The sequence below is a fragment of the Vipera berus genome (assembly GCF_964194415.1).
Source record: "Vipera berus genome assembly, chromosome: Z".
In the NCBI taxonomy this organism is placed as follows: Eukaryota; Metazoa; Chordata; class Lepidosauria; order Squamata; family Viperidae; genus Vipera; species Vipera berus.
This window is the reverse complement of record NC_138205.1, coordinates 10861618-10887773: the sequence shown is the minus strand read 5'-3', so window position 1 is coordinate 10887773 and position 26156 is coordinate 10861618. Positions and strand designations below refer to the sequence as shown.

The 26156-nt window shown below is 41.1% G+C and overlaps 2 protein-coding genes across 2 annotated transcripts; one reads left to right on the top strand and one right to left on the bottom strand.

The window, feature by feature from the left end:
- Positions 1-2620: 2620 nt before the first annotated feature.
- On the bottom strand, positions 2621-15465 carry LOC308678607 (vomeronasal type-2 receptor 26-like; the record flags this gene model as incomplete). The annotated part of the gene is made up of 6 exons (XM_081345833.1): positions 2621-2770; positions 4710-5482; positions 6065-6191; positions 6823-7050; positions 13604-14467; positions 15178-15465. 6 exons carry the CDS (start codon positions 15463-15465, stop codon positions 2621-2623), a joined length of 2430 nt encoding a protein of 809 aa, XP_081201959.1.
- A 7217-nt stretch (positions 15466-22682) lies between these two features.
- LOC308678606 (olfactory receptor 5AP2-like) lies at positions 22683-23612 on the top strand (the record flags this gene model as incomplete). The annotated part of the gene is made up of 1 exon (XM_081345832.1): positions 22683-23612. One exon carries the CDS (start codon positions 22683-22685, stop codon positions 23610-23612), a length of 930 nt encoding a protein of 309 aa, XP_081201958.1.
- Positions 23613-26156: the final 2544 nt, after the last annotated feature.

The following is a 26156-nucleotide window of genomic DNA, read 5'->3' as shown; positions in this document are numbered from 1 at the left end:
ATTCAATACAGTTTGATTTAATGTCCATCTTGTTCTCTTTTTTTGTGTCCTTTCCATATAATTGTGACTGGGTTGTGGTCCGCTAATGTGTTTTTTTCTATGTTTATATTTTGTGTACTTGTAAATAAGTCTGTTGATGTCCATATCATATCTATTCTCGACCAGGACAGGTGTCTGTTAGAATAGAATGTATATTGCTTCTTTTCCAGATATTTTTCTCTCCAAACATCTAATATATTTAATTCATCCACCATATTATGAAAAGATTTTGGAAGTGTTCTCTTTAGGGTCTTGGTTTTTTTTGTCGTATTATAATCCAGCCTGGCCTTTACGATAGCATTGAAATCTCCAATCATACATATGCTTTCGAATTCCAATTCTATTATTTTCTGGTGTAATTTTGAATAGAAATTTTCTTGGTTTTCATTTGGGGTGTAAATCGCTACCAATAAAGTTTTTTTTTACAATTCATAATTACTTCTACCATTAAAATTCGCCCTTTGAATATATAATACCACACCTCTTTTACTCTGACCTGCAAGTGAGGTATATAATTCTCCCAATTTTGGATATTCTAGTAGATTTTTATGTTGTTTCTTAATATGAATTTCTTGTAAGCAAATTATGTCCCATTTTTAATTTCCCCAATTTATTTAGTGTTCTTTTTCTTTTTATAGCCAAATTTAGTCCATTTACGTTTATCAAAATTGCTTTTATCTCTTCTGCCATGATTATTTATTTGAAGTTTTAGGTGCTCTCGTTATTCTCATCTCTCTTTGCTCTTTTGCCTCTTTTGCTCTTGTCCCTTCTCTCAACACCCTTTCCTCCTGTTCTATGCTATACTTACTGCGTTGCTTCTCTGTCTCGTCTCCTTGCTGTCTGATTACTCTTTCCCCTCTCAGCCTTTCTTCTTCTTGCTGCCCAAAGTATTGATCATAGAAAAGTTCTGCTTTCTCTAATGTGTCCAGTCTATGTCTTTGTTGTTGCCAATTTATCATTATCCTTCTCGTATTAACCATCTAAAATTAATCCCTTTTTTAATTAAGCATTTTGTCAGAAATTGATACTCCTTTCTCAGGTCTCTCACTCTTCTTGGGATCTGTTTTAACATCACTATCTCTCTTCCTTTGAATTTTATTTTAACATTTCTCAGCTTCTGTAGTATATCTGCCCTTAAAGCTTTTTTAGTAAATCTTATATGCACCTCTCTGGGGAGAGTATTTCTCATTGCATATCTAGTATGTATTCTAAATATCTCATCTATATCATTAATTATCTTTTCCTTACTTTCCTCCAATGCTTCTGCTAATATTCCCGCCATTACATCTGCTAGGTTCTCTCCCTTTTCTTCTTCAACATTTTGGAATCTTAAATAATACAGTAATCAGCTCTATCCATCTCTAAAGCAATGATCATTTTTTTCCTGATTCCTGTCTGTTAATGTAAGTCGGTTATCAATCTCCTCTAGTCTCTTATCTGTTAATTCAATTCTTTCTTCAGCTTGTTGCAATCTTTGTTCATTTTTCTCCATCAGTTCTTTGACCTCTTTTAGGTCCTCTTCTAGTTTACCAATCCCTTCTTTGAAGTCTGTGTGTAGAGCCAGTATCATATTTTTCAATTCCATGTTGGATCTATCTTGCTGCATTGTATTGTCCAGTGACTTCTCTGCCACCGGACTCTCTGATATTAGGGCAGCTGTTGCTGGGTGTGTTGTGGTCTTCTTCATTTTCTCCAGTAGTTTGTAATCCAAATGTTGATGGGGTATTATAATCCAAATGGTCTCCCCCCAAAAAAAAGAGTACGAAAAATTTCAGTGACAAGAAAAGGTGAGAACAAGGGGAAAAGGAAAGAAAAAGAGAAGGAAAAAGCCAAATATCCTTATATCTTAAAAAAAAAGAAATTAATCCATACAGGTTACGCTCTTTGTTCGTTTCAAAATCTCTGTGCCTTAGTCCAGAAGAAGAGAAAATCAAAAATATGGTCTCCAAAGTAAAAAAACAATCCACCATTCCCCAACCTAAAATCAGACTCTGTAAACTTCTTATCAGTGAGTCCAGCAGCTGTCATTCAAGGTCACTTACTCTCCCTTATTTTTTTCCTAAGCTTCAAGAGTTTTCTCAGCCAAGATATTTGATTCATTGTCTTCTTTTGCCTTCCATTGTTATCCACCGCTGCAGTTCCGGAAGAGGAGCTTCCCCCTCCCCACTTCTCCACGGCTTCAAATTCTTCTTATCTCCCCACCCCCAGTTTCCAGCATTTAAGGTTTCTCAGTCATCTCACCCAAGCAGTCCTTCAAACTTACTTTCAAGATCTTCCAAGTGGCTGCCCCGGCTTGTGACGGCTCGCAATGGCTGTCTGACAGCTGCTGGTCTGGGAAGCTTCCGTCGGCTCTCCAGGAGGTTGAGATCCCTCCTGTGCTGCCAAAACTGTGCCTCCCTTCTTCACCATCCCTACAGGATGGCTCTGATCTGTCTGAAACTCAGACAGACCCCCCCCAAACAGCTGAAAAGTGACAATCCTTCAGGAGCTTCCAAAGGATGTGTCGTCCCGCCGCTGCGCTGGCCCTACCCCCTGCGTTAAATCCCAAGCCATCGTTGTTGGCTACACAAGAGTTGGTAGTTCATTTAGACATTTTCTCATGCAATTTGTTGATAGTCTTGTTCCCATGAAAATAGGCAACTTCCTCCTCCTCCTCCTCCTCCTCCTCCTCCGATATATGGTATTGCAAATATTGCTGATTTCTTCTGAACATTTTTTCTGTGTGTATCCTCTATAAATTCATAAGATTAGAAATATCTTACACTATTCCTTAAAGGTATATACTCACCCACATGTTCCTCCTCATATACTGCAGTCAAAATTTCAACCACCCTTCCTGAGAAAGGAAGGAGCGAGAAGGAAATGAAGGAAGTAGAAATATGTCTAGTGAATTTGAGGACATGTGTCAACACAGATTCTATCAAGTTGGGATCTGTGTACTTGTGCTAGCCAGACTTTTAGAGAAAAAAGTCACAGAGTTCACACTTTGAGTGTGCTTCTCTGCAATCCTAGTATTTCCATTCCAGGTGTCAATGGGGCAAAAGGACATGTGAGGTGAGGTTTTACACCATGAGTTGAGATTCTTTGGAGTCTTGGAATTTGGGTGTCAACTCTATAACGAACCTGGCTGCAGCCATTTCCTTCATTCTAAGTTGCCACATGATAGGAAAGGGGATGGAGGATTTCTTCTAGTCTAAACATTTTACTGTCCCATGGGAATCAATGTTATTTCTGTCAGTTAGATAGGGGCTGGGGCATATAGTTAGAAAGCCTGGCAAACTCTTCTATTCGGGAATATAGCTAATTGCATAGCACTGGGGTGGGAAGTTTAACTTTGTAATATTTTAAATTTTTGCAGAGAACTTCAGACTTGGTTTCACTTTTTTGTAATAATATTTTATTGGTTTCCCAAGACTTGGTTTCACTTTTGACAGTGCCGATACTATGTAACCAATAAACATGTTCTTTGAGGAACATCTCAAGCCCCGGAGTTCTGATTTATTTGGTCTTGTCTATCGGAACCTTGACATTGGCATTAATTCAGACTGGTAGTATATGTTCTGCCATATCTAAGATAGATCCATACCCAAAGTTGCCTGTTTTCCACATCCAAGTATGGGCTCTGGCAATGTCACACTTAGACAATTACTTTCCTCTAATTGTGTTGTTGTTGTTGTTGTTAGTTGCGAAGTCGTGTCCGACCCATCGCGACCCTATGGACAACGTTCCTCCAGGCTTTCCTGTCCTCTACCATCTTCTGGAGTCCATTTAAGCTCACGCCTAATGCTTCAGTGACTCCATCCAGCCACCTCATTCTCTGTCATCCCCTTCTTCCATTGCCCTCAGCCTTTCCCAGCATTAGGCTCTTCTCCAGTGAGTCCTTCCTTCTCATTAGGTGGCCAAAGTATTTGAGTTTTAGCTTCAGGATCTGGCCTTCTAAAGAGCAGTCAGGGTTGATCTCCTCTAGGACTGACCGGTTTGATCGCCTTGCAGTCCAAGGGACTCGCAGGAGTCTTCTCCAGCACCAGAGTTCAAAGGCTTCAATTCTTTGGTGCTCAGCCTTTCTTATGGTCCAGCTTTCACTGCCATACATTGCAACTGGGAAGACCATAGCCTTGACTATACGCACTTTTGTTGACAGGGTGATGTCTCTGCTTTTTAGTGTGCTGTCTAGATTTGCCATGGCTTTCCTCCCAAGGAGCAAGCGTCTTTTAATTTCTTGGCTACAGTCCCCATCTGCAGTGATCTTGGAGCCCAGGAATATAAAATCTGTCACTACCTCCATTTCTTCCCCATCGATTTGCCAGGAATTGAAAGAATAATCCATAGATTGCAATCATTTTTTTAAAAAAAAAATACTGATCAACAGAAAGGAAATACATGGTATGTATATGACAATAGTTTATTTTTTTCATATAAATTCTGAATTACACCTGATGATTTGAAAGGGTATAATTCTAGGTTAGTGTTATTGGATTGGAATATTAAATTATTCTCTTTTCCTACAGACAATTGGAAATAATAAGACAAATAATTTTATGTTTTTATTTGGTTTTTTTTAGCTGTTCTCTGTTGTTTAGAGCAGGCTTCAAAAGAATGATGTAGCATTTAGAGAAAAAAATACAAATCAGTAACCCAACACTAGAAGCAATAATGGAGAAGATCTCTACTGCAATCATATATTTTCCTTTGGTGCTCAGGTATGTTGGAACAAAGGACAACCAGACACTGCAGAAAAGCAACATACTAAAGGTGATAAACTTGGCTTCATTGAAAGCATCAGGCAATTTTCTCGCTAGAAAAGCCACCGTAAAGCTAATAATGGCAAGGAAGCCCATATAGCCCAAAACACAGTAGAACATGAAGACTGAACCTTCATTACACTGCAGAAAGATTTCTTCCACCCCTAAATTTGTGTCAGCATCTGGGAATGGGGGAGAGGTTGTCAGCCATATAGTGCAAATAATTCCTTGAATTAAGCTACAGCCCAACACGATGCATATGGCCAATCTTCTCCCCACCCATTTGGTTATCTTAGAACCAGGCTTAGTGGCCATGAAAGCCAGAACTACAATGATGGTCTTCGCCAACACACAGGAAATGGCCACAGAGAAGATAATACCAAAGGCAGTTTGACGAAGGAGACATGTCATCTTGCCAGGTTTTCCAAGGAATAATAAACAAGAAAGAAAAGAAAAGAGGAGAGCAATAAGGAGAGCATAGCTGAGATTCCGGTTGTTGGCTTTGACTATGGGAGTGTCCTTATGCTTAATAAAGATCCAAAGGACTCCAACTGTGACCGAAGAACAGAAAAGAGCAGAACTGGCCAAAATGATCCCCAAAGTTTCTTCATACATCAAAAATGTTGCAATTTTTGCTAGACACAAATCCTGGTTCACATTTGCATATTGATCTTCTGGACATTGAGAACAGTCATTCATGTCTAGAAAATAAATTTACAATTTACAAATTGTGTTGAAAACTGAGGACTATATTCTTTCTTTGAAAAAAAAGGAGTTGATGTACAACATGTGAAAATCAAATACATGGGTAGGCTTATGAATTGAACAACCCTTTGCTTTAAGACTCACTACTTGGTATCATTATTGAAATCATTCCATAAACTGAATGCTAGTCAAGTTCCTATCCATCTGTCAAGTGGAAGCATTAATCTAGGCCATTAGTCTAAATCTTTTATTGCAAGATCCAATCTGGTTTGGTCCAGATGTTTCGTCTTCTGAGCTTTTGGACTCATGTTGGAGCCCATCTTCAGAGACCTTCTCTCTAGCAGAGTGTACTTTGGGCTGTTTTTTTTTTGTGTGTGTGGTATTTATATGGTGCCTGTTATATGTCGATTTTTAGATGTTCATTTAAGTGTTGGTGGCTGGCTATTAAATTGTTGGCTGTTTGTTTGTGCTGCCAAGCCCTCACCTCCTAAGTCTTTTATTTAGCAAACCATTATTGCTGTTGTAACTTATAATTATATTTAAGTATATTTTCTAGGATAACATATACCAGAACTCACCTTCTTCTTTTGAAATCTTCCCACGTGGACATCTTAGGCAATCATAGCAACAAAATGGCTTCCCTTCTATCTTGCTCCTACTGGAACCTGAATGGCACCTGCTATTGCACAAAGATAGAGGTTGGACCTGTTTATGAAGGAAAGGAGAGAATGTTATCTTTGACAAATTTCTACTAAATTGTAATACGATGCTAAGGACTATCCTTGGACTTCATTCTCTTTCCTCATATATGGTTAAGTTTCTGTCTTACTTTATTCACAAGAAAGGATTATTTCAATTGGAGAAAATACTCAGCCATACAACCATCCAGCATTATATAGCATTAAATAAGGATAAGATAGTTAGGTAGCTAAATTAGGTTAAGGTAGTTAGGTATGTTTGAAAGCTAGATAGACCATTATTACCTTTGATTGTTCTACAAAATCCAAATCTTTTGGCTCATCCTTCCTTTTGAACATCTGGATGAGTCTTGCTGAATGGGAAAACAGACTCATTCAATATGACATGAAATATCAGTTCTTCAATACTCCCATAGCTCCATTCACAGATTTAACTTACATATTCACAGATTTAACTTACATATACATACAAGGATTCATCAGGTGGTCTCCAGATATGTGCAGAGAACACTTAGGAATCTTGGAGTATTTCAAATATTTTTACCTGAATCTAGTTTTTTTATGGGATTTTGTTCTAAGACAACCTGAGGGACTACAGAAAGATATTTGTCTACAAGCCAAAATCAAACTGGACATACCTGGTTAAATCTCCTTGGCCATACAATATCATCTTCATCAATGGTGAACAACGCTTCTTGGGAACCAATGGGTTTAATCCTTCCAACTCTGACTCTCAGAAAAGATAGATTTGGGAATGTGATCCAATTCACAATATCAAAGCCAGTATCCAATTTTCCATTTTGGTTGAAAGAAATTTTTTGTCCAATAGTATTATTAAACGAGACTTGTCTCATAAATCGGTTAAGCTAAATGGGAAGAGAGAGAGAGACAGAGAGAGTGACAGAGAGACAACCAGAGATGATATAGTTCAAGGTGACAGACAAACTTGATCAAGGGAGTGAGGGAATAGCCAGAGAACAGAGGACTATGAGATCAACAAGACCTAAATATAAGTAATTGAAATGGAGAAAGAAAATGGATTTTTTTCAGTGAATATAAATGGACTGAATTCCCCATCAAAAAGAATTTTTTTAAATTTTTTTACAGAAATTAAACGTATATATAATTTGTTTGCAAGAGACATATATTAAAAGACAATATTACAAACTGTTGGAATACCCCCAAATTGGGAAACTTTACCATGCATCAGCGCAGCAGAAAAAAAGAGGTGTAACTGTATATATTAAAGAGACAATAGACTCTAAAATGATTTATTCAGATGAAGAAGGAAGAATTGTGATGGTAGAAATATTTCTACATCAAAAACAAACGTTGGTAGCAATATATGCACCAAATAATAACAGGAAGAATTTTATCAAAATCTCCATAGAAAAATAACAGAAATGGGGTATCAAAATATTTGCCTAGTAGTAGATTTCAATCCAATAAAAGTAGCAAAACAGGAAAAAGTGGAAGAAAAAGATTACCAAGATTTTTTTAATATGACAGAGTAAATTGGGGTACAAGATGTCTGGAGGGAAATTAATCCAGGAAAATTACAATATACATTTTATTCAAATAGTCACAAATCCTGGTCCAGAATTGACACGATTTGGAAGTCATCTGAATTGAGGACAAGTATACAGGAGATTCCCAGTTGCAATGTATGGCAGTGAAAGCTGGACCATAAGAAAGGCTGAGCGCCAAAGAATTGAAGCCTTTGAACTCTGGTGCTGGAGAAGACTCCTGCGAGTCCCTTGGACTGCAAGGCGATCAAACCGGTCAGTCCTAGAGGAGATCAACCCTGACTGCTCTTTAGAAGGCCAGATCCTGAAGCTAAAACTCAAATACTTTGGCCACCTAATGAGAAGGAAGGACTCACTGGAGAAGAGCCTAATGCTGGGAAAGATTGAGGGCAATAGAAGAAGGGGACGACAGAGAATGAGGTGACTGGATGGAGTCACTGAAGCAGTAGGCATGAGCCTAGATGGACTCCAGAAGATGGTAGAGGACAGGAAGGCCTGGAGGAACATTGTCCATAGGGTCGCGATGGGTCGGACACGACTTCGCAACTAACAACAACAACAACAACAATACAGGAGATTGAGATAGAACCAAGTACATGGGCAGACCACAACCCCTTAAAAATGACATGGAGAGGAATACCAAAAAAAAAATTAAGATGAACTTTGAATCAATCCATATTAAAAGAAAAAGAATTTATAGAATTAGCAACAAGCTCTTACCCCCCGTGGATAGGGCTCGCAACTTGGGAGTCCTCCTAGATTCACGGCTCACCCTGGAAGATCATATAGTGGCCGTGACTAGGGGGGCTTTCGCCCAGGTTCGCCTGGTGCGCCAGTTGCGACCCTATCTGAACCGGGATGCCCTGTGTACGGTCACTCATGCGCTCGTGACCTCTCGCCTTGACTACTGTAATGCTCTCTACATGGGGCTTCCCTTGAAGACCACTCGGAGGCTCCAACTGGTACAGAATGCGGCCGCGAGAGTTGTCTTGGGAGTTTCCCGGTACTCCCATGTTACACCTTTGCTCCGCGAGCTGCATTGGTTACCAGTTGTCTTTCGGGTGAGGTTCAAGGTTTTGGTTACGATCTTTAAGTCCTTACATGGCATGGGTCCGGGATACCTCAGGGACCACCTGCTGCCGGCATCAACTCCCCTCCGCCCTGTGCGTTCCCACAGAGAAGGCCTCCTCAGGGTGCCGCCAGTCAAGGAATGCCGACTGGTGGCCCCCAGGGGGAGGGCCTTCTCTGTGGGCGCTCCGGCATTATGGAACCAACTGCCGGTGGAGCTCCGGACGGCATCAGACCTCCGAACTTTCCGTCGGGGCCTGAAGACCCACCTATTTGAAATGGCTGGTCTGGCCTGACGGGGGATTATGGGTTTTAATTTGTCGTTTTAGATTTGTATTACTGTTTTTTAACTGGGCATGGGTTTAATCTTTTTTAATTTTTGTATTGTCTTTTTTATATATGCCCTGTGAACCGCCCTGAGTCCCTACCAAGGAGAAGGGCGGTATATAAATTAAATAAAACTTGAAACTTGAAACAAAAGAAATGGAGTTTTTCTTTAAAGAAAACAAAAAAGAAGATACAACACTACAAAACGTATGGGATACAGCCAAAGCATATTTTAGAGGTATAGCTATAACATACATGGCAATAAATAAATAAATAGAAATGACAACAATACATATTATTAAGGGAAGAATTTGAAAAAATTAGAATCAAAACTGCAAATGAATCCACAAAAGAAGATTCTGAAAAGAGAAATGGAAACAATAAAACATAAATTTGCTGGATTCAGAAAAATTGGCATAGCAAATAAACTTTTTTGAAAATGCAAACAAAACAGGAAGATGGTTAGCTTACAAACTTAAAAAAAACAAAAGAAGAAACTGATAAATAATCGACACCCTCTCAGGGTTGGCAGTGGAGTTTCCCAGACTTATAGTTCTGGGTGACTTCAACCTGCCTTCCCTGGGAGGGTCGTCAGAGTTAGCTCGGGAGTTCATGGCTTCCATGACGGCCATGGACATGACCCAAGTAATTCAGGGCCCGACTCATGGGGCGGGTCACACCCTTGACCTGGTCTTTCTATCTGGACAATGGTTGGATGATTTGGGAGGGGGCTCACAAACTGCTGTCCCCCTGTCATGGTCCGATCATTATCTCCTGCGGCTGATCTTCCATTGTGCCACCCCCCGCTGCTGGGCTGTGGAACCGACCAGGTGGTTCCGTCCCAGGCGCTTAATGGACCCAGAACAGTTCCAGATGGCGCTTGGGTCCTTACCTGTCTCCCTCACTCACAGCCCGGTCGATGCCTTGTTGGATGCCTGGGAAAGGGCGGCCACTGAGGCACTCGACCGTGTTGTACCCTTGCAACCCCAGACTTGGCACAGATCCCATTGGGCCCCATGGTTTTCTGTGGAGCTCCGGGAGATGAAGCATTGGAGACGGGGTCTAGAGAGCGGTTGGAGGTCCACCCGGTCTGAATCTGACAGATTGCGACTAAGAGCCTTTACAAGGTCTTACCTCGCTGCGATGAGGACGGCGAAGTCTAATTACTTCGCTGCCCTCATCGCGTCCACAGATAATCGCCCAGCCACCCTGTTTAGGGTGACTCGCTCTCTCCTTAATCGGGAGACGAGGGAGGAACCCTTACAGGGATGGGCTGAGGAGTTTAGTCATCATCTGGTGGATAAAATCGCTCAGATCCAGACTGGTTTGGACTCTGACTGGGCAGAGTCTGGAATGGAGGAATCAAGCGGTCTTGAGCATGTTACCTGGACTGAGTTCAACCCTGTTTCCCCCGATGACGTGGACAGGATCATGAGGAGACTGAGTTCCACCACCTGTTTACTGGACCCGTGCCCCTCCTGGCTGGTCTATGTGGCCCGGGAGGAGACAGGAGGCTGGTTCCAAGCAGTAATATCTGCTTCCTTGAAGGAGGGTACCTTTCCCACTGCTTTGAAGGAGGCGGTGGTGAGGCCCCTCCTCAAGAAGCCTGCCCTGGATCCGGCTGTTTTAAATAACTATCGTCCGGTCTCCAACCTTCACTTTTTGGTGAAGGTTGTTGAGAGTGTGGTGGCGCATCAGTTCCCTCTGTTCCTGGAGGAAACGGATTATCTTGACCCGTACCAATCGGGTTTCAGGCCCGGGTACAGCACGGAGACGGCATTGGTCGCACTGGTGAATGATCTCTGGCGGGCTCGGGACAGGGGATGTTCCTCTGTCCTAGTCCTTTTAGATCTCTCAGCGGCTTTCGATACCATCGACCATGGTATCCTACTGCGGCGTCTCAGGGGGTTAGGAGTGGGAGGCACTGTTCTATGGTGGTTCTCCTCCTACCTCCTGGGCCGCTCGCAGTTGGTGTTGACGGGAGGGCAGAGGTCTGCCCCAAGGTCTCTCGTTTGTGGAGTCCCCCAGGGGTCGGTTCTCTTTCCCCTCCTGTTCAACATCTACATGAAACTGCTGGGCGACCTCATTTGTGGTTTCGGGGTGGGGTATCATCAGTACGCTGATGATACCCAACTTTTTCTCTCCACCCCGAACCAACCCAGTGATGCACTCGACGTGATGTCCCATTGCCTGGAAGCGGTCCGGGTTTGGATGGGGAGAAACAGGCTTCGTCTCAATCCTGCCAAGACTGAGTGGCTGTACATACCGGCATCTCGGATAAACCAGGTTGTTCCACCACTAATGATGGGGGGTGAGGTGTTACCCCCCGTAGATAGGGCTCACAACTTGGGCGTCCTCTTGGATTCACGGCTCAATTTTGAAGACCATATAGGAGCCGTGACCAGGGGGGCTTTTGCCCAGCTTCATCTGGTGCACCAGTTGCAGCCCTATCTGGACCGAGATGCCCTATGCACAGTCACCCATGCGCTCGTGATCTCCCAGCTAGACTACTGCAACGCTCTCTACATGGGGCTGCCCTTGAGGACCACTTGGAGGCTTCAACTGGTGCAGAATGCAGCTGCGCGAGTTGTTATGGGAGTTTCCCAATACTCCCATGTAACACCTCTTCTCCGTGAGCTGCATTGGCTTCCGGTTGCCCTCTGGGTGAAATTCAAGGTGCTGGTAATGACCTATAAAGCTCTCAATGGCTTGGGTCCAGATTATCTAAGGGAACACCTGCTGCTGGCATCAACTTCCCATCGTCCCGTGCGCTCCCACAGGGAGGGCCTTCTTAGGGTACTGCCGGTCAAGGAATGCCAGCGGGTTATCCCCAGGGGAAGGGCATTCTCTGTGGGTGCACCGGCCCTTTGGAACCATCTTCCCACAGAGCTTAGGACTGCCCCCGACCTTCGCTCATTTCACAGGGATTTGAAAACTTGGCTTTTTGAGCTGTCTGGCCCAGACTGAGGGGTTTTAATTATTTATTAATGGGGTTTTAGTTTAAATTCAGGGACTTAATTTAATTTTAGTTTTAATCGATTTTAACTTTGTATGTATGTATTTTTAATTTTTCCCTGTAAACCGCCCTGAGTCCCATAGGAATAGGGCGGTATACAAGTTTAAATAATAAATAAATAAATAAATAAATTTAGTAGATGGAAAAGGTTGCCTACAATTTAAGAATGAAGAAATAAAAAAATAATTAAAGAATACTATAAGAAACTGTATGATATAGAAGAAATTCCAAGGGAGAAAATGATTCAATATCTTCCAAAAATTTCAGAAACTTTTAAAACTATGCTAGAGGAAAAAATAACAATGATGGAGATAACAGAGGCTATAAGAAGACAAAAAAAGAGAAAACACCAGGGCCAGATGGACTACTGGTGGAGCTATATAAATCTTTACAAGATATATTAAGTGAACTGTTGAAGGATGTGTGCAATGAACTTATGTTGGAGGCTAAACTCCCAAATACATAGACAGAAGCAAATATTACCTTAATACCAAAAGAAAATTCAGACTTGACACAGATAAAAAATTATAGACCGATATCATTATTAAATGTGGATTATAAAATTTTTACTTCAATAATAGCAGACAGACTGAAAAGATTTTTAACTGAATTTATACATTCAGACCAAAATGTTTTTTTAACCAAAGAGACAAATTAAAAATAATTTAAGAGTGACAATGGCTATTATTAACAACATGGGAAAAATAAAATGTAAAATATATCTGAAAATTCCAGGGTGGCTTTCAACAAAGGAAGCATTTGTACACCCAAATTCAGTTGATTTTGGAAAAAAAATCCAGACATATAGAGATATTCTAAACTCTGAAGGGAATTTAAAATCTAAACAAGAAATGGTGGGCACATTTACAAATGCAAGTTAGATATGATAAACTGTTAAACTGTATAGGTTTTACAAGGAGCAAACTTTGTTTGATATTATTAACTTCTGATGAGAAACTAATTAAGAAAATGTATAATTTTCTATTAACTTTGAAAATGGAAAGCAAATAAGTTAAAGAAACAATGATAAGATGGCCAAAAAGTTTTGGCTACAATATAGAATTAGAGAAATGGTAAAATTTGTGGGAAAGAAATTATAAATTGACAATGTCAACCTCTTATAAATTTATATAAAATATTTTAGAGATGGCACTTGCCGCCAGCAAGACTAGCAAAAATGTCAGATAGATGTTGAAAATGCAAACATAAGTCAGGCACTTATTAGCATGTTTGGTGGACATGTGCCAAAGCAAAGAGTTATTGGAAAAAGGTACATGCTTGGCTAGAAAAGATGTTGAGAGAATACATAGATTTTAAACCTGAACTTTTAAAATTAGGTATAATGCCAGAAAAGACTGATAAACAAAACATGTATTTGACTTTGCACATTACAACAGCAGCAAGAATTATATTTGTGCAGTATTGGAAAAATGAAGAAATATCATCATTTAGGTTTCGGATTTGGATGGCTTGAAGATTTACTTTCCACAGCTTTTGTTCCAGATGTTCCAGTTTGGCTTCAGGTCCTCTACTTCTGTATTCCACCATTGATGAATAGAAGTAATGCAAAGCATGTGCCACCACATGGATGGCATTGTAGATGCTGTAGCTTTGGGCAGTCATATCCATTTCAAGCACAGATGTAGGAAGAGATAACACTTTCTCCTTTCCAGTGCAGGGAATTACATTTTCATGTTCATTCATAACTGAGATGGAGAAGGAACATTCAAAGGCACTTTCCCAGAAGAGCTTGATAAAAGTGTCTTCTTTTTCCAAGATAGGGTTCCTCATCTGAACAAATTGCTGGAATCCTAACACCTCCTCTGAGTGAATTGCAAAAGACAGAGCACCATGGAGGAAGACTAGGTCACTATTCCTTAGAAAGGGAAGGGAGGTGAAATCCATCTCAGCAGTCATCACCCAGATTTTACCCTTTCTCCATAATGATGCATCTTCAGTTTTCAAATTAGTGGAAAGAAGTCTCAGAACTATAATTCCATAAATTTCACCATGAACCAGTACTACATTAACTGTGCTTTTCATAACCACCGTGTACATTTGAAGTTCCATTTCCACCAGTTCAAGAATGGTATTTGAATATTCAATGACAGGAAATGTTTCAATGAAATCTAAACAGATCCCTCTCTGGGCAAACATGGGAACCAGATCTTGTACAAACTTATCACCACTATTATTATTCACAGACAAGATCCCAATCCATGTCCATTGGAAATGCAACAGTAATTGAAAGATTCCTTTATATTGATGGTCCATACTTGGGAACATTTGTTGATAGAGAATAGCCTCTTTTTCTGTACTACTATCAGTGGAGGAACCATATATTAACTTCAAAAAAAAAAAGAAAAGAAAAGAAAAGAGAAATAACAGGAAATAGACAGAGCACTTATTCTTTTGTGTTTTCTTTTTAAAAAATAGTGTGTAGTGATATTATTTAGCCATTTAAAATATGATAGAGATATTTCTATAAATTCCTGTTTGGCTTTCCAATTTTACAGTACAACACACAATAGAAGAATGTCTCTTAGAGTACATTAGATGCTATGGATGTGAAATTCCTATTAGAATCAATCCAGTTTCTCCAATTCTATTGTCCCAATTGCCATCTTTTTCTATAACATACAGTATATTCCCTGAATTCATCCCCCATTTCTTTCTTTTCCTTCACTGGAAATCGTGAATTAGTAGATACCCCCATAAGATACTTATTTGCTTTTTATTGTTCTCAGAATGTTCTATATTTTTAATAATTGCTTTTCTTAAATCAAGCATTGATAGTGAATTAATCCTTGGGAAGGCATAGCACACTTGTTGATCTTCAGGTCTTTCAATAAATAAAAGGTCGAAAGGCTTAAGGCTATAACCTTAGACTCTTTAGTATGCTATAGCAGAATTCTCTTGTCATCAGTTTTGTTAAGATAAATCTCTTTATAACAAAAATAATTTCTTTATTCCTATGGCATAAACACACCCATTACAATAAGGAAACAATTCATTGATAGTTATTTATTTGGTCTGGGCTCCATCAAAGCTCATACCTGTGGCATCTTGTAGAGGGAAAGGATGGTAGCCATGTGTAAACACACATCAGCAGTAGGTCCTCCAATGACTGCTATTGGTTTGTGCTGTGTTTCACAGTTGTAGTTAGGGATGAACTGGCTCTTTGTAGAGAAAAGCTCCAGTGAGGCACGATAAGTCCAACTTGTCATGAAGTAGGTATTATATATCTGTAAACCAAGAGTGTGATTGGGTAAAATATGAGAATTTCTGTTGATTTCCTTGATGGCAAATTCTAAGGCCAAGATGTGCTGGTAGATTGGAGTCATGATCCTGAAAAGGAAAATACATTTTTTTTTACTGTGCATTCAACTGAAATGAAAGGACTTAATATGTAGGAGGATGTGATAAAATAGCATTGTGATTATTTTGAACTGAATGTGAAGTGTCATAACTGAGATTTTGCCTTTGAAAAACACTGGTTATGAAAATGGTATTCATCCCAACAAACTTCCAATATTCATCACTCTGGGTAATTATTTCAGAAATTAGAAGTCACTTATTATTGATTTTCAAAAGGATGCTGATTCATTTTACAGGAGTAGAGTCACTCCATTTTCTTCAACACCTCCAAAACAGATTCTATTGTTGATAGTCATTTGGGTATCTAATATAGCGTGATGGCTGTATAGCAAATAGGGAAGCAGAAGATGATTTAGCTCACTGTGTTATTGTTGTTAGTTGCAAAGTCATCTCCAACCCATCGCGATCCCATGGACAATGGGGTCCTCCAGGCCTTCCTGTCCTCTACCGTCTTCTGGAGTCCATTTAAGCTCACGCCTACTGCTTCAGTGACTCCATCCAGCCACCTCATTCTCTGTCGTCCCCTTCTTCTCTTGCCCTCAACCTTTCCCAGCATTAGGCTCTTCTCCAGCGAGTTCTTCCTTCTCACTAGGTGGCCAAAGTATTTGAGTTTCAACTTCAGGATCTGGCCTTCTAAAGAGCAGTCAGGGTTGATCTCCTCTAGGACTGACTGGTTTGATCACCTTGCAGTCTAAGGGACTTGCAGGAGTCTTCTCCAGCACCAGAATTCAAAGGCCTCAATTCTTTGGCGCTCAGCCTTTCTTATGGTCCAACTGTCACTGCCATACATTGCAACTGGGAAGACCATAGCCTTGACTATACGCACTTTTGTTGGCAGGGTGATGTCTCTGCTTTTTAGTGTGCTGTCTAGGTTTCCCATGGCTTTCCTCCTGAGGAGCAAGCGTCTTTTAATTTCTTGGCTGCAGTCCCCATCTGCAGTGATCTTGGAGCCCAGGAAAATAAAATCTGTCACTACCTCCATTTCTTCCCCATCTATTTGCCAGGAATTGAGAGGGCCGGATGCCATGCAGATTTTTAAAGAAATCTATCAAAAACTTGAATTTGAATCTAAATTTATCTTGAAAAACTTGGGTGTTTTAAAAATTGGGTAGGCAAAGAGTATTCTATTGTAATAATAGTTTTATTCGTTTGTCATGCACAATACCAGTAAAAACTAGCAAATTTTTTAATGCTCAAATGAAGGTAAAGTAAAAAATTATGATAATCATTGAAAAAGAAGATTTTTTTTTAAAACACATAAACATTTCAGACTTCAGTAATTTATTATCTAAAAACTTGGTTGATCAACAAAGAATTCAAAGGAGAACATGATACCTTCTTTTCTGTGTATAAATTATTTTAAGATGTGGACTCTCAGGAAGTCCTATAAAAAAAACCCTCAATCAAAGCATGCATATCAAATAGAAACATACTCTACATTTTCTTGGACAACTGTCTTTAGCCCATAAGCTATCAAACAATTGCAGCTAGTCTGAAATATGCTATTGAACTGGTTGCCTATTATTGTACAATATATATATTATTAAAAGGATATAATAAATGAAAAAAAAAAAGACTGGGAGGATCAAGATCCAGCAAAGAAAACATGATGTCAGTCATTCCAAATAAGGCTAACATGAATATTATAAGACTTCCAAGTTCAAATTAACTTGTTTTCTCTGTATAAAATCTTACACAGTATCCTGAAAGAGATCCTTAGAGGGAGGTTTGCTGAAGTCTATCATTGTGTGGAAGACATAGATCTGAGAGAGCATGTTCATAACAATGAGGTCTCCTGACTGATATTGCTTGTGAAGAAATGGCAGAGGGTCACTGGTGCTGCATTTAGCCCTGCCAATCCTGCACACCACTCGTGGTAAAGGTACAATAACCAATACTGCAAATGTCATCACCTTTAAGAACAACATTTCTTTCTAAGCCAATTTCCCTGCTCCAACATTCTCTTTCATTAAATATAATTCTATTTGAGCTAATGGCTCAGCCATCCCCCAGGATTTAGAGGTGAAGTTGAAATAATTACATAAAGCTGGGAAACTTTGAACAAAACATGTTTTTGCCATCTTAGCAGAGATTACCTTTAGCATAGTAGCAAAAGATACAGATGTTTGTAATAACTGAGAGCAAGAGAAGAATCTTAACTAATAAGAACTTCATAAAGTTTTACTTCAGTTTGTAGAAGGACAGACATAGTGTTCATGTCTTCCAATTGCTAAGACAAAAATAGCTTAATATTAATTTACAGATTATATCATAGTCAACATAAAGTGAAAGGGCTCCAAACCCATTTTGGAAGCACTTTGTCCCTTCTGAGAATGATTCTCTGTTAATGTCAATTACATTACATTTAAATTCAATTAAATTTAAATTAAATTAATCAATTAAAGCCCTAATAAGCAGGCGTATACATAGAATGAAGGCTATTGCTAAGCACATTGATTTGTGCTTCTTAGATTGTAAGCCGCCCTGAGTCTTTGGAGAAGGGCAGGATATAAATGGCATTAAAAAAAATTACATTTAAAGTATGACACAAGACCTAGAGAACTGTTGAACAGAGTTAAAAACAGGAATGCCCTTCCACTTAAAAACTCTCTATTTGGAGCAAAATTCCAATCAAAATTGGCATCCCAAATTTTGAAATTGATTTAGATATCAGATTATTGCTTAATGGATGCAAAACTGTTGTAGGACACATTAGTCCATCCCATCATTGTTGGTTGCACAAGGTTGGTAGTTTATTTCATTTTCTTTTGCAATTTTTTAGGAATCTTCTTCCCATTAAAAGCAGCTTCATCTTCCTCCTTCTGTTCTGTATATGGGTTTTTTTTTTGGAATAGTTGATATTGTTTGTCTTCATCTCATCTTGAAGCTTCTCAGATTTCCCTACAGAAGGGAGTCAAAATGGGACAGTTAATGACAAGGGAGAATATTTCTCCTCAATATTTATCTTTTGAATCATGAAAACACAAGTATTTGTTTCAAGTTCTCAAAGACAAGTTGACACAATTCTAGCTATCTATTTGGTTAGATTCCCTTTTAGACTTTTTCCCCAACAGTTCAGGCATTGTTTAGGACACACCCCTAAGCAAGAGCTTACTTGTTTATTTATATATGAAATTTGTATGATGTCCATCTCTCTATCAAGTGACTCTGGGCAGCACGTTTAGCAAAACTCATCCATTTCCCAGGTAAACTGTTAAAAGGTACACAATGCAAAAGAGTAGATGTATGCAACGAGATGGAATTGTTTAAGCATGTGCAACATGACAAGGCAGATAGAAAAAGCATGGAATTTGCACTGTGACAGAACATACATACATACATACCATATTTTCCGGTGTATAAGATGACTTTTTAACCCATGAAAATCATCTCAAAAGTTGGGGGGTCGTCTTATACGCCGGAAAATAGTGCATAAATCAATCGAGCGCCCCCGTTCTTGCAAAGCAACTTCAAGCCTCCTTAGTCCAGTCCCCCCTCCAACGTGACTCTCCCTTCCCACCCCCAAGAGCCTCTCAGCCCCTTCCCCTCCCCCTTGCAAACGCCAGACCCCAGGAGCTCTTGCGTCTATTCCAAAGGGTGGGTGGAAGGAAAAGCCCCTTTCGGCTCCGGCTTGGCTGCAAATTAGCGAGCCCGGGAAGGCACGCCTTCCCCTCTCACTGTGGAGGAAGCAGGGCAGGCTGGTGTCTGGCGGGAGCCGACAGGGCAGTCCTGCGCACGCGCGCGCTCCCCGGCTCCTAAGGAGTCCTCAGGGAGCCATGGCAGGTGCCTCACGCTCTTCCCTCTTGAAGCAGCATCGGCGGAGCCATCGGGCGTCGAGCGGGAGCCGGCAGGGCAGTCCTGCACACACGCGCGCTCCTCGACTGCTAAGGATTGCTCCTTAACAGCCGGGGAGCGCGCGCGTGCGCAGGACTGCCCTGCCGGCTCCCGCCCGACGTTGGATGGCTCCGCCGATGCTGCCTCAAGAGGGAAGAGCGTGAGGCGCCTGCCATGGCTCCCCGAGGACTCCTTAGGAGCCGGGGAGCATGCGCGTGCGCAGGACTGCCCTGCCAGCTCCCGCCAGACGCCAGCCTGCCCTGCTTCCTCCACAGTGAAAGGGGAGGGCGTGCCTTCTCGGGCTCGCTGATTTTCCGGCGTATAAGACGAAAAATCTTGAAAATCATCTCAAAAGTTGGGGGGGGGGGGGTTTCGTCTTATACGCCCAGTCATCTTATACGCTGGAAAATACGGTACATCATTTTTATTTGGTCACCCATCTCAGATTGTGGTGCCATGGAACTAAGGGTAAAAAAATGGACAATTATGATTACAAAACTTTTACATTATAAAAGAAAAAAACTTAAAAAATAATTAAAAAGAAATATATTAGGTGAAGAATTAGGTATTAATTACCCTGGAGCCCTGTCAATACTTCAGAAATTGCCTGAGGTCCCCAAGCCTGAGGAAATAACTAAGCCTTGAGGGATTTTTGGATAGTTAAAAAGGGCTGAGGGCAGCTCACTTTGGGGGATCCCTTCCACACACCTAACTTAACTAATACCACCCCCAACTCTCATCCCAAAGAGAATTATTACTCAGTGGGAAAACCTCTACAATCAGAAAAGTAAGGAAGAGATGTTTTCGTTTAGAACTGGCTGAGGGAAAGAAGAAGGGACTCCATAGCCCAGAGTAGTTCTGCTACTCTACTGCTACTTTCTCTCTCCCCCACTCCTCGGCCTAACCACCACCACCCCTTCTAAATTTCCATAGTCCCAATAAGCGTCTCAGGTAAAGAGGTTGCTGAAATGTAATTCAGAGACTCCACTTTCTCACAGTCTTGCGGAAGAACAGGGTAGAACAACAACGGCTAATGACCTCTTTTACCAGTCTACTATAGAGAGCATCCTCTCGTACTGTATTGTGGTTTGGTATGCAGGTCTGACAGCCGTGGATAGGAAAGTATTACAGAGGGTGGTGAGCACAGCACAAGACATTGTGGGATGTCCCCTGACACCACTGGATGACATCGCCAGGGCTCATTGCCTTGGAAGAGTGAGGAAAATTCTCAGGGACGACTCACACCCTGGACGGTATCTCTTTACTCTCCTACCATCGGGTAGGAGATACAGGACTATAGCCAGCCGTACCAACAGGCTGAAGAACAGCTTCTATCCATGGGCTGTCAGGCTCTTGAACGGGAAATAATTCTATACTTTTATGTACGAGGCCGGTGTGTTGTGCAATCAGCTCACATGGTGTAACAAGGGTTTGTTGTCACTGTGAGTTGTGGTGGTGGTGGGCACGAAGGGAGGCTCAGCCAATCTCAATGTATACATGGTTGTACTTCGACAATAAAGGTTCATTCATTCAGTTTCTAGCACAGCAGCAACAACAGACTTTAGTAGCAAGTGCTACAGTCCAAAGAAGTCGAGAGATACAGGCAGCAAAAATAAAAATAAAAATAAAAGGACTGCAGAGGCAGCCAAAGGGACTCTCGTGCGGCCAGATGTAAGTAGAGTCTAAGAGTTAAGAGAAGTGTTACAAGCTGGCGGCAGCACACACACACACCGCCCGCACCCCCAGAAGCAACCAGCGCGGCGGCGAACAGAACCGGCCGCTCATAATAGTTTAACGAAGCCGCCGGCCTCTCCTCCACCCTCGCTTCGTCCCTTCAGCCGCTCGCGCGGTGCTCTCCGGCCGCGGTGACCGCACAAGCCGTCGGCAGCAAAGGCAGCCCAGCTTCTAAGTCCTCCGACTTTTTTGCGCTCAATCCAGCCTGCGAGACAAAGAAGGGGCCAAGGCTCGTCCTCCGGCTCGCTTCTCCGGCTTCCAGGTGCCAAGCCGTGTCGGCACCAGGTCTATGAGCTTGATAAACGCCCAAAAGGCGGGAAGACGCGGCCGGCGCGGCCATCTGCAGTGGCTTCTTCTTCGAGAGAAAGCTACCCGCTTCTCCACAAAAGAGGAAATAACCGAGAAGGTCTGAGTCGGTCATCACTCCATGTAAGTGCCGTCAAAAAGCCAATAATTGAAAACCATTCAGCTGAGGGGATAAAACAAATCCAAGCTTCTTTTCTACGGGGAATCTTGTGGGTTTTTTTTTATTTTTATTTTTACTTTTCCTGAGTACTGTGCAGTATCGGTGGTCAGCATTAGCACATAAATCTGGACGTGGATCATTTTCTGTCCAGTTATTTAGGAGATAAAAGAATGGGCCTTTCCCCCCCAATACTATAAAAACGAAAGAAAACAAAACAAAAAAAAATAGAATAGAGGTCAGTTTCTTGAATCTGAGTAGAGTACAGAACAGAAGAGAATAGCACAGTTGGAAGGGACCTTGGAGGTCTTCTAGTCCAACCCCCTGCTCAGGCAGGAAACCTGAGGTGGATTTTTAGTGATTCAATAGTTCCTTAGAATGAACCATGGCAGAATTATCTTCTGATGTTACTATCCATCCAATAATTTTCCATAAGAGTCCATCATATTAAGAAGCAAATTAAACTAAAAAAGTTACATTGTAATTAATAAGGGAAATTTAATTGTGGTAAAGGGGAAGTTTGATTCATTTGTGAATCAATTAAATAAGCTTTGTAATAAGCTAGGTAATATATTTCTTACTAAGAATAATTTTCTGACTTTTGTGCCCAGGTAAACTCTTTGTAAGGGACGCGGTGGCTCAGTGGGTTAAGACGCTGAGCTTGTCGAACAGAAGGTCGGCAGTTTGGCGGGTCGAATCCCCAGTGCCGCGTAACAGAGTGAGCGCCTGTTACTCGTCCCAGCTTCTGCCAACCTAGCAGTTCGAAAGCACGTAAAAAATGCAAGTAGAAAAATAGGGACCACTACGGTGGGAAGGTAACAGCGTTCCGTGCGCCTTTGGCATCTAGTCATGCCGGCCACATGACCACGGAGACGTCCTCGGACAAGTGCTGGCTCTTCGGCTTTGAAACGGAGATGAGCACCGGCCCCTAGAGTCGGAAACGACTAGCACGGGGGAACCTTTACCTTTACTTTAAACTCTTTGGAGTAATAGAATGTTTGTTATTCAAGAAATTTTGTCTTCTGCATGAACTGAGAGTACATCTGGGGTCTCAAAATGGCTTTTCATGTACCTAAGATTGATCTTTTGCTAGGTCTGTTTCACAGTCACTGTTTCTTCTTATTGTATTTTTTTGTGTAGGTAGGAATCAGAATGGAGACTGAGAATCTCACCTCTGTTAGGGAGTTCCTTTTGTTGGGCCTTTCTGCTCACCACAAAACCCGGATGATACTCTTTGCCACAATCCTCCTCATTTATTCTCTTACTCTTTTGGGGAATCTGGCAGTCATCATGCTGGTTCAGTGCAACTCCAACCTCCACACTCCAATGTACTTCTTTCTGAGTCACTTCTCTTTCCTGGAGATCTGTTACACCACCAGCACTGTGCCCCAAATGTTGGCTCATCTCCTATCAGGTAGTGGAACCATCTCCTTTATCCGTTGTGCAATCCAGGTGTATATAAGCACAACCTTCGGTGGCACAGAATGCTTTCTGCTGGCTGTCATGGCCTATGACCGCTACTTGGCTATCTGTCATCCCTTGACCTATGCTATAACTATGGACAAGAGGCATCGATGGATGCTAACTACTGTTTCCTGGGCAATTTGTTTCCTAATTGCAGCTATCAATATAACATTGACTTTTCAGCACACTTTCTGCGGCTCCAACCAAATCAACCACTTTTTCTGTGAGCTCCCTTTAGTAGTAAAACTTGCATGTGGTGACACCAATGTAACAGAAATCATTCTGTTTTGGACATCGGTCCTGGTTATCCTTGGTCCCCTTATAGTTGTCTTGACCTCCTACGCACTTATCCTGCTCATGGTGTTTCAGATGAGGTCAACTGCTAGTTGGCACAAGGCTTTCTCTACGTGTGCCTCCCATTTGGCAGTGGTCACCTTGTTCTATGGCACCCTCATCTCTATGTATCTGAAACAAAAGTCTGAGTCAGCTTCCAATTATAACAAGCAAATTGCTGTCTTTTATACTGTGGTCACTCCCTTAATCAACCCTATCATTTACACCCTACGGAATAAGGATATCCACAAGGCAGTGGCCAAAATTCTACAAAGGTGGCCCTAAAGGCAAAACAAAACAAGACAAAGAGATCCCTAATGACTAATTGATCTAGTTCAATCATCTTTTAACCTGGTGTCCTTCAGATGCCTCAAAACCTAAACTGCTCAAAACTCCAAAAAAAAAAAAGTGTATGATTTCTCCAAATTGGGCATAACTCCTATGTCCTTCACAAAAGGATATACCAGTATCTTCTCACCTGTGGCCTTCTTGGACTGGATCACTCTGAACAAAGGTTATACTGACTTCTACCTTAATACATCATAGTCCTGCGTGTAACTGGGAAACCTAGGTATAGTATTTTGTAATGATAATGTTTGCCCTTGTTCCTACAACAGGTTTAATTATGTTTCCCATTCTGCTGAATCTGGTGGCTTGTGCTTCTGGAAGCAGAGACCTAGGGATTGGTTCAATAGATATTAAGGATTCCGAATCTTCTACTACTTTCTGGTAGCTAGTATCCAGTGGTGGGATTCAGCCAGTTCGCACCACTTTGGCAGAACCGGTAGCTAATTATTTCTTGCCCAGGCTCAGAATGGACTTACGGAAGTGGCATTGAACCAGTTGTTCACATATTTGAAGCCCACCATTGCTAGTATCCCATTAGCCCTAGTTTCAGCAGAAATTCATGGCTTTTTCTCTACTGAGCAGGCAATAGGTATGAAAGAGCCACACTTTAGAATGTGTGCCATGTGCTGTGAAGTCTTAGCTGTGGGTTTTGTAATGAATGAATTGCTTTTCCAGGTGCTGCTTTTCTTCTAGAGCAGGGGTGTCAAACTCAGAACGTCAGATGATGTGTCGTGACATGATGTGTTGTGACGTATCGCAACTTTCCCCCCATTGCCGGCAAGGGGGTGGGCGCGGTTTTGGCATGACGCATCCGGCTCATGGGCCAGCAGTTTGACACCCCTGTTCTAGAAGGCTAGGTGGTAAAAAATATTCACAGGACTGCTTTCATAGATTCTCATAACAGAACTGATTGGGTAAAGCTACTTTAATGCTATGCACAATTAATTGTTCTGAGTTAAATTCACTAACTGGTTTAATTATCCCCTTTTGGATGTTCCCACAAGAATCTACACTTCCATTGACCTGATTAACCATGCTGTAAAACACATCCTTAGTATAGGTTATTTAAAAAATAGTGCAGTGCGGTATATTGTTTTAAATTAAATTCAAAAATAGACCAACTGTAATACTTATAAAGATAAGCCAGAATTCTAGAAGCCAAAATCACTCTCAGAATTCAGCTTATCCACAGATGGGATCATCCATGACCATACATGGTGATACTTCTTAAAAATATCCATAATTCCCACATGTATTTGCATATAAATAAGATAACCAGACCCTCAAATTTTGAATCAAAATACCATAAAAATTGAGCCATTTTATCTGTAGGTGGCCCATTTGTGGAATCAGCTGCCGGTTGAGCTCCGGATGGCACCAGATCTCCGCTCCTTCCGGCGCGGGTTAAAGACCCATTTATTTGAACAAGCTGGCCTGGCCTGATGGGGAATTACTTAGGGTTTTAATATTTATATATATCTTTTTTTATTGTTTTTATTGTGGGCAATAATTTAATTCTTTTTTAACTTTTGTATTTTTGTAGTTTTAAGATATGCCCTGTTCACCGCCCTGAGTCCTTCGGGAGAAGGGCGGTATAGAAATTTAATTAAATAAATAAATAAATTAAATTTGTCTTGTATAGTGTCTATACTATAATTCAACATTGTGCAATGATAGGTAAAGGTAAAGGTTCCCCCGCACATGTGTGCTAGTTGTTTCCGACTCTAGGGGCTGGTGCTCATCTCCGTTTCAAAGCCAAAGAGCCAGTACTTGTCCGAGGATGTCTCCATGTTCATGTGGCCGGCATGACTAGACGCCAAAGGCGCATGGAATGCTGTTACCTTCCCACCGTAGTGGTCCCTATTTTTCTACTTGCATTTTTACGTGCTTTCGAACTGCTAGGTTGGCAGAAGCTGGGACGAGTAACAGGTGCTCATTCTGCTATGTGGCACTCTGGATTCGACCCGCCAAACTGCCGACCTTCTGATCGACAAGCTGAGCATCCTAACCCACTGAGCCACCGCGTCCCTTTATGTGCAATGATAGTCAATGCTTAAAGAAGCTAAATCCTGCATTAGATTGTCAAAGGAAATTTTGACAAATTTTAATAAATACACTTCATTTTAAAAGACGGAGTAGGAGCCCTTAAAGCCATAAAAAACAAGAAGTAACCAACCCATAATTTCAACATTGCAATGCCTACTTTTCCCAATACTGAAAAACCATTAAATCTCTTTTTAAAATTCTTTTATAGCTTTTTTTTAAAATAAAACAACATTGGGTAAGATAAAAATACATACTTTGCCAAAAGGAAAAAAATACATAGAAAGTTATTTTAAAAAATAAAAAATACAAAGGAAAAAGAAAAAAGGTGTAGCATTTTAGCAGTAATTAAAATTCTATTAGTTTTAGTTTATTTAGTTTAGTTTTATTTAATTTATATACCGCCCTTCTCCCTAGGGACTCAGGGCGGTTCACAGG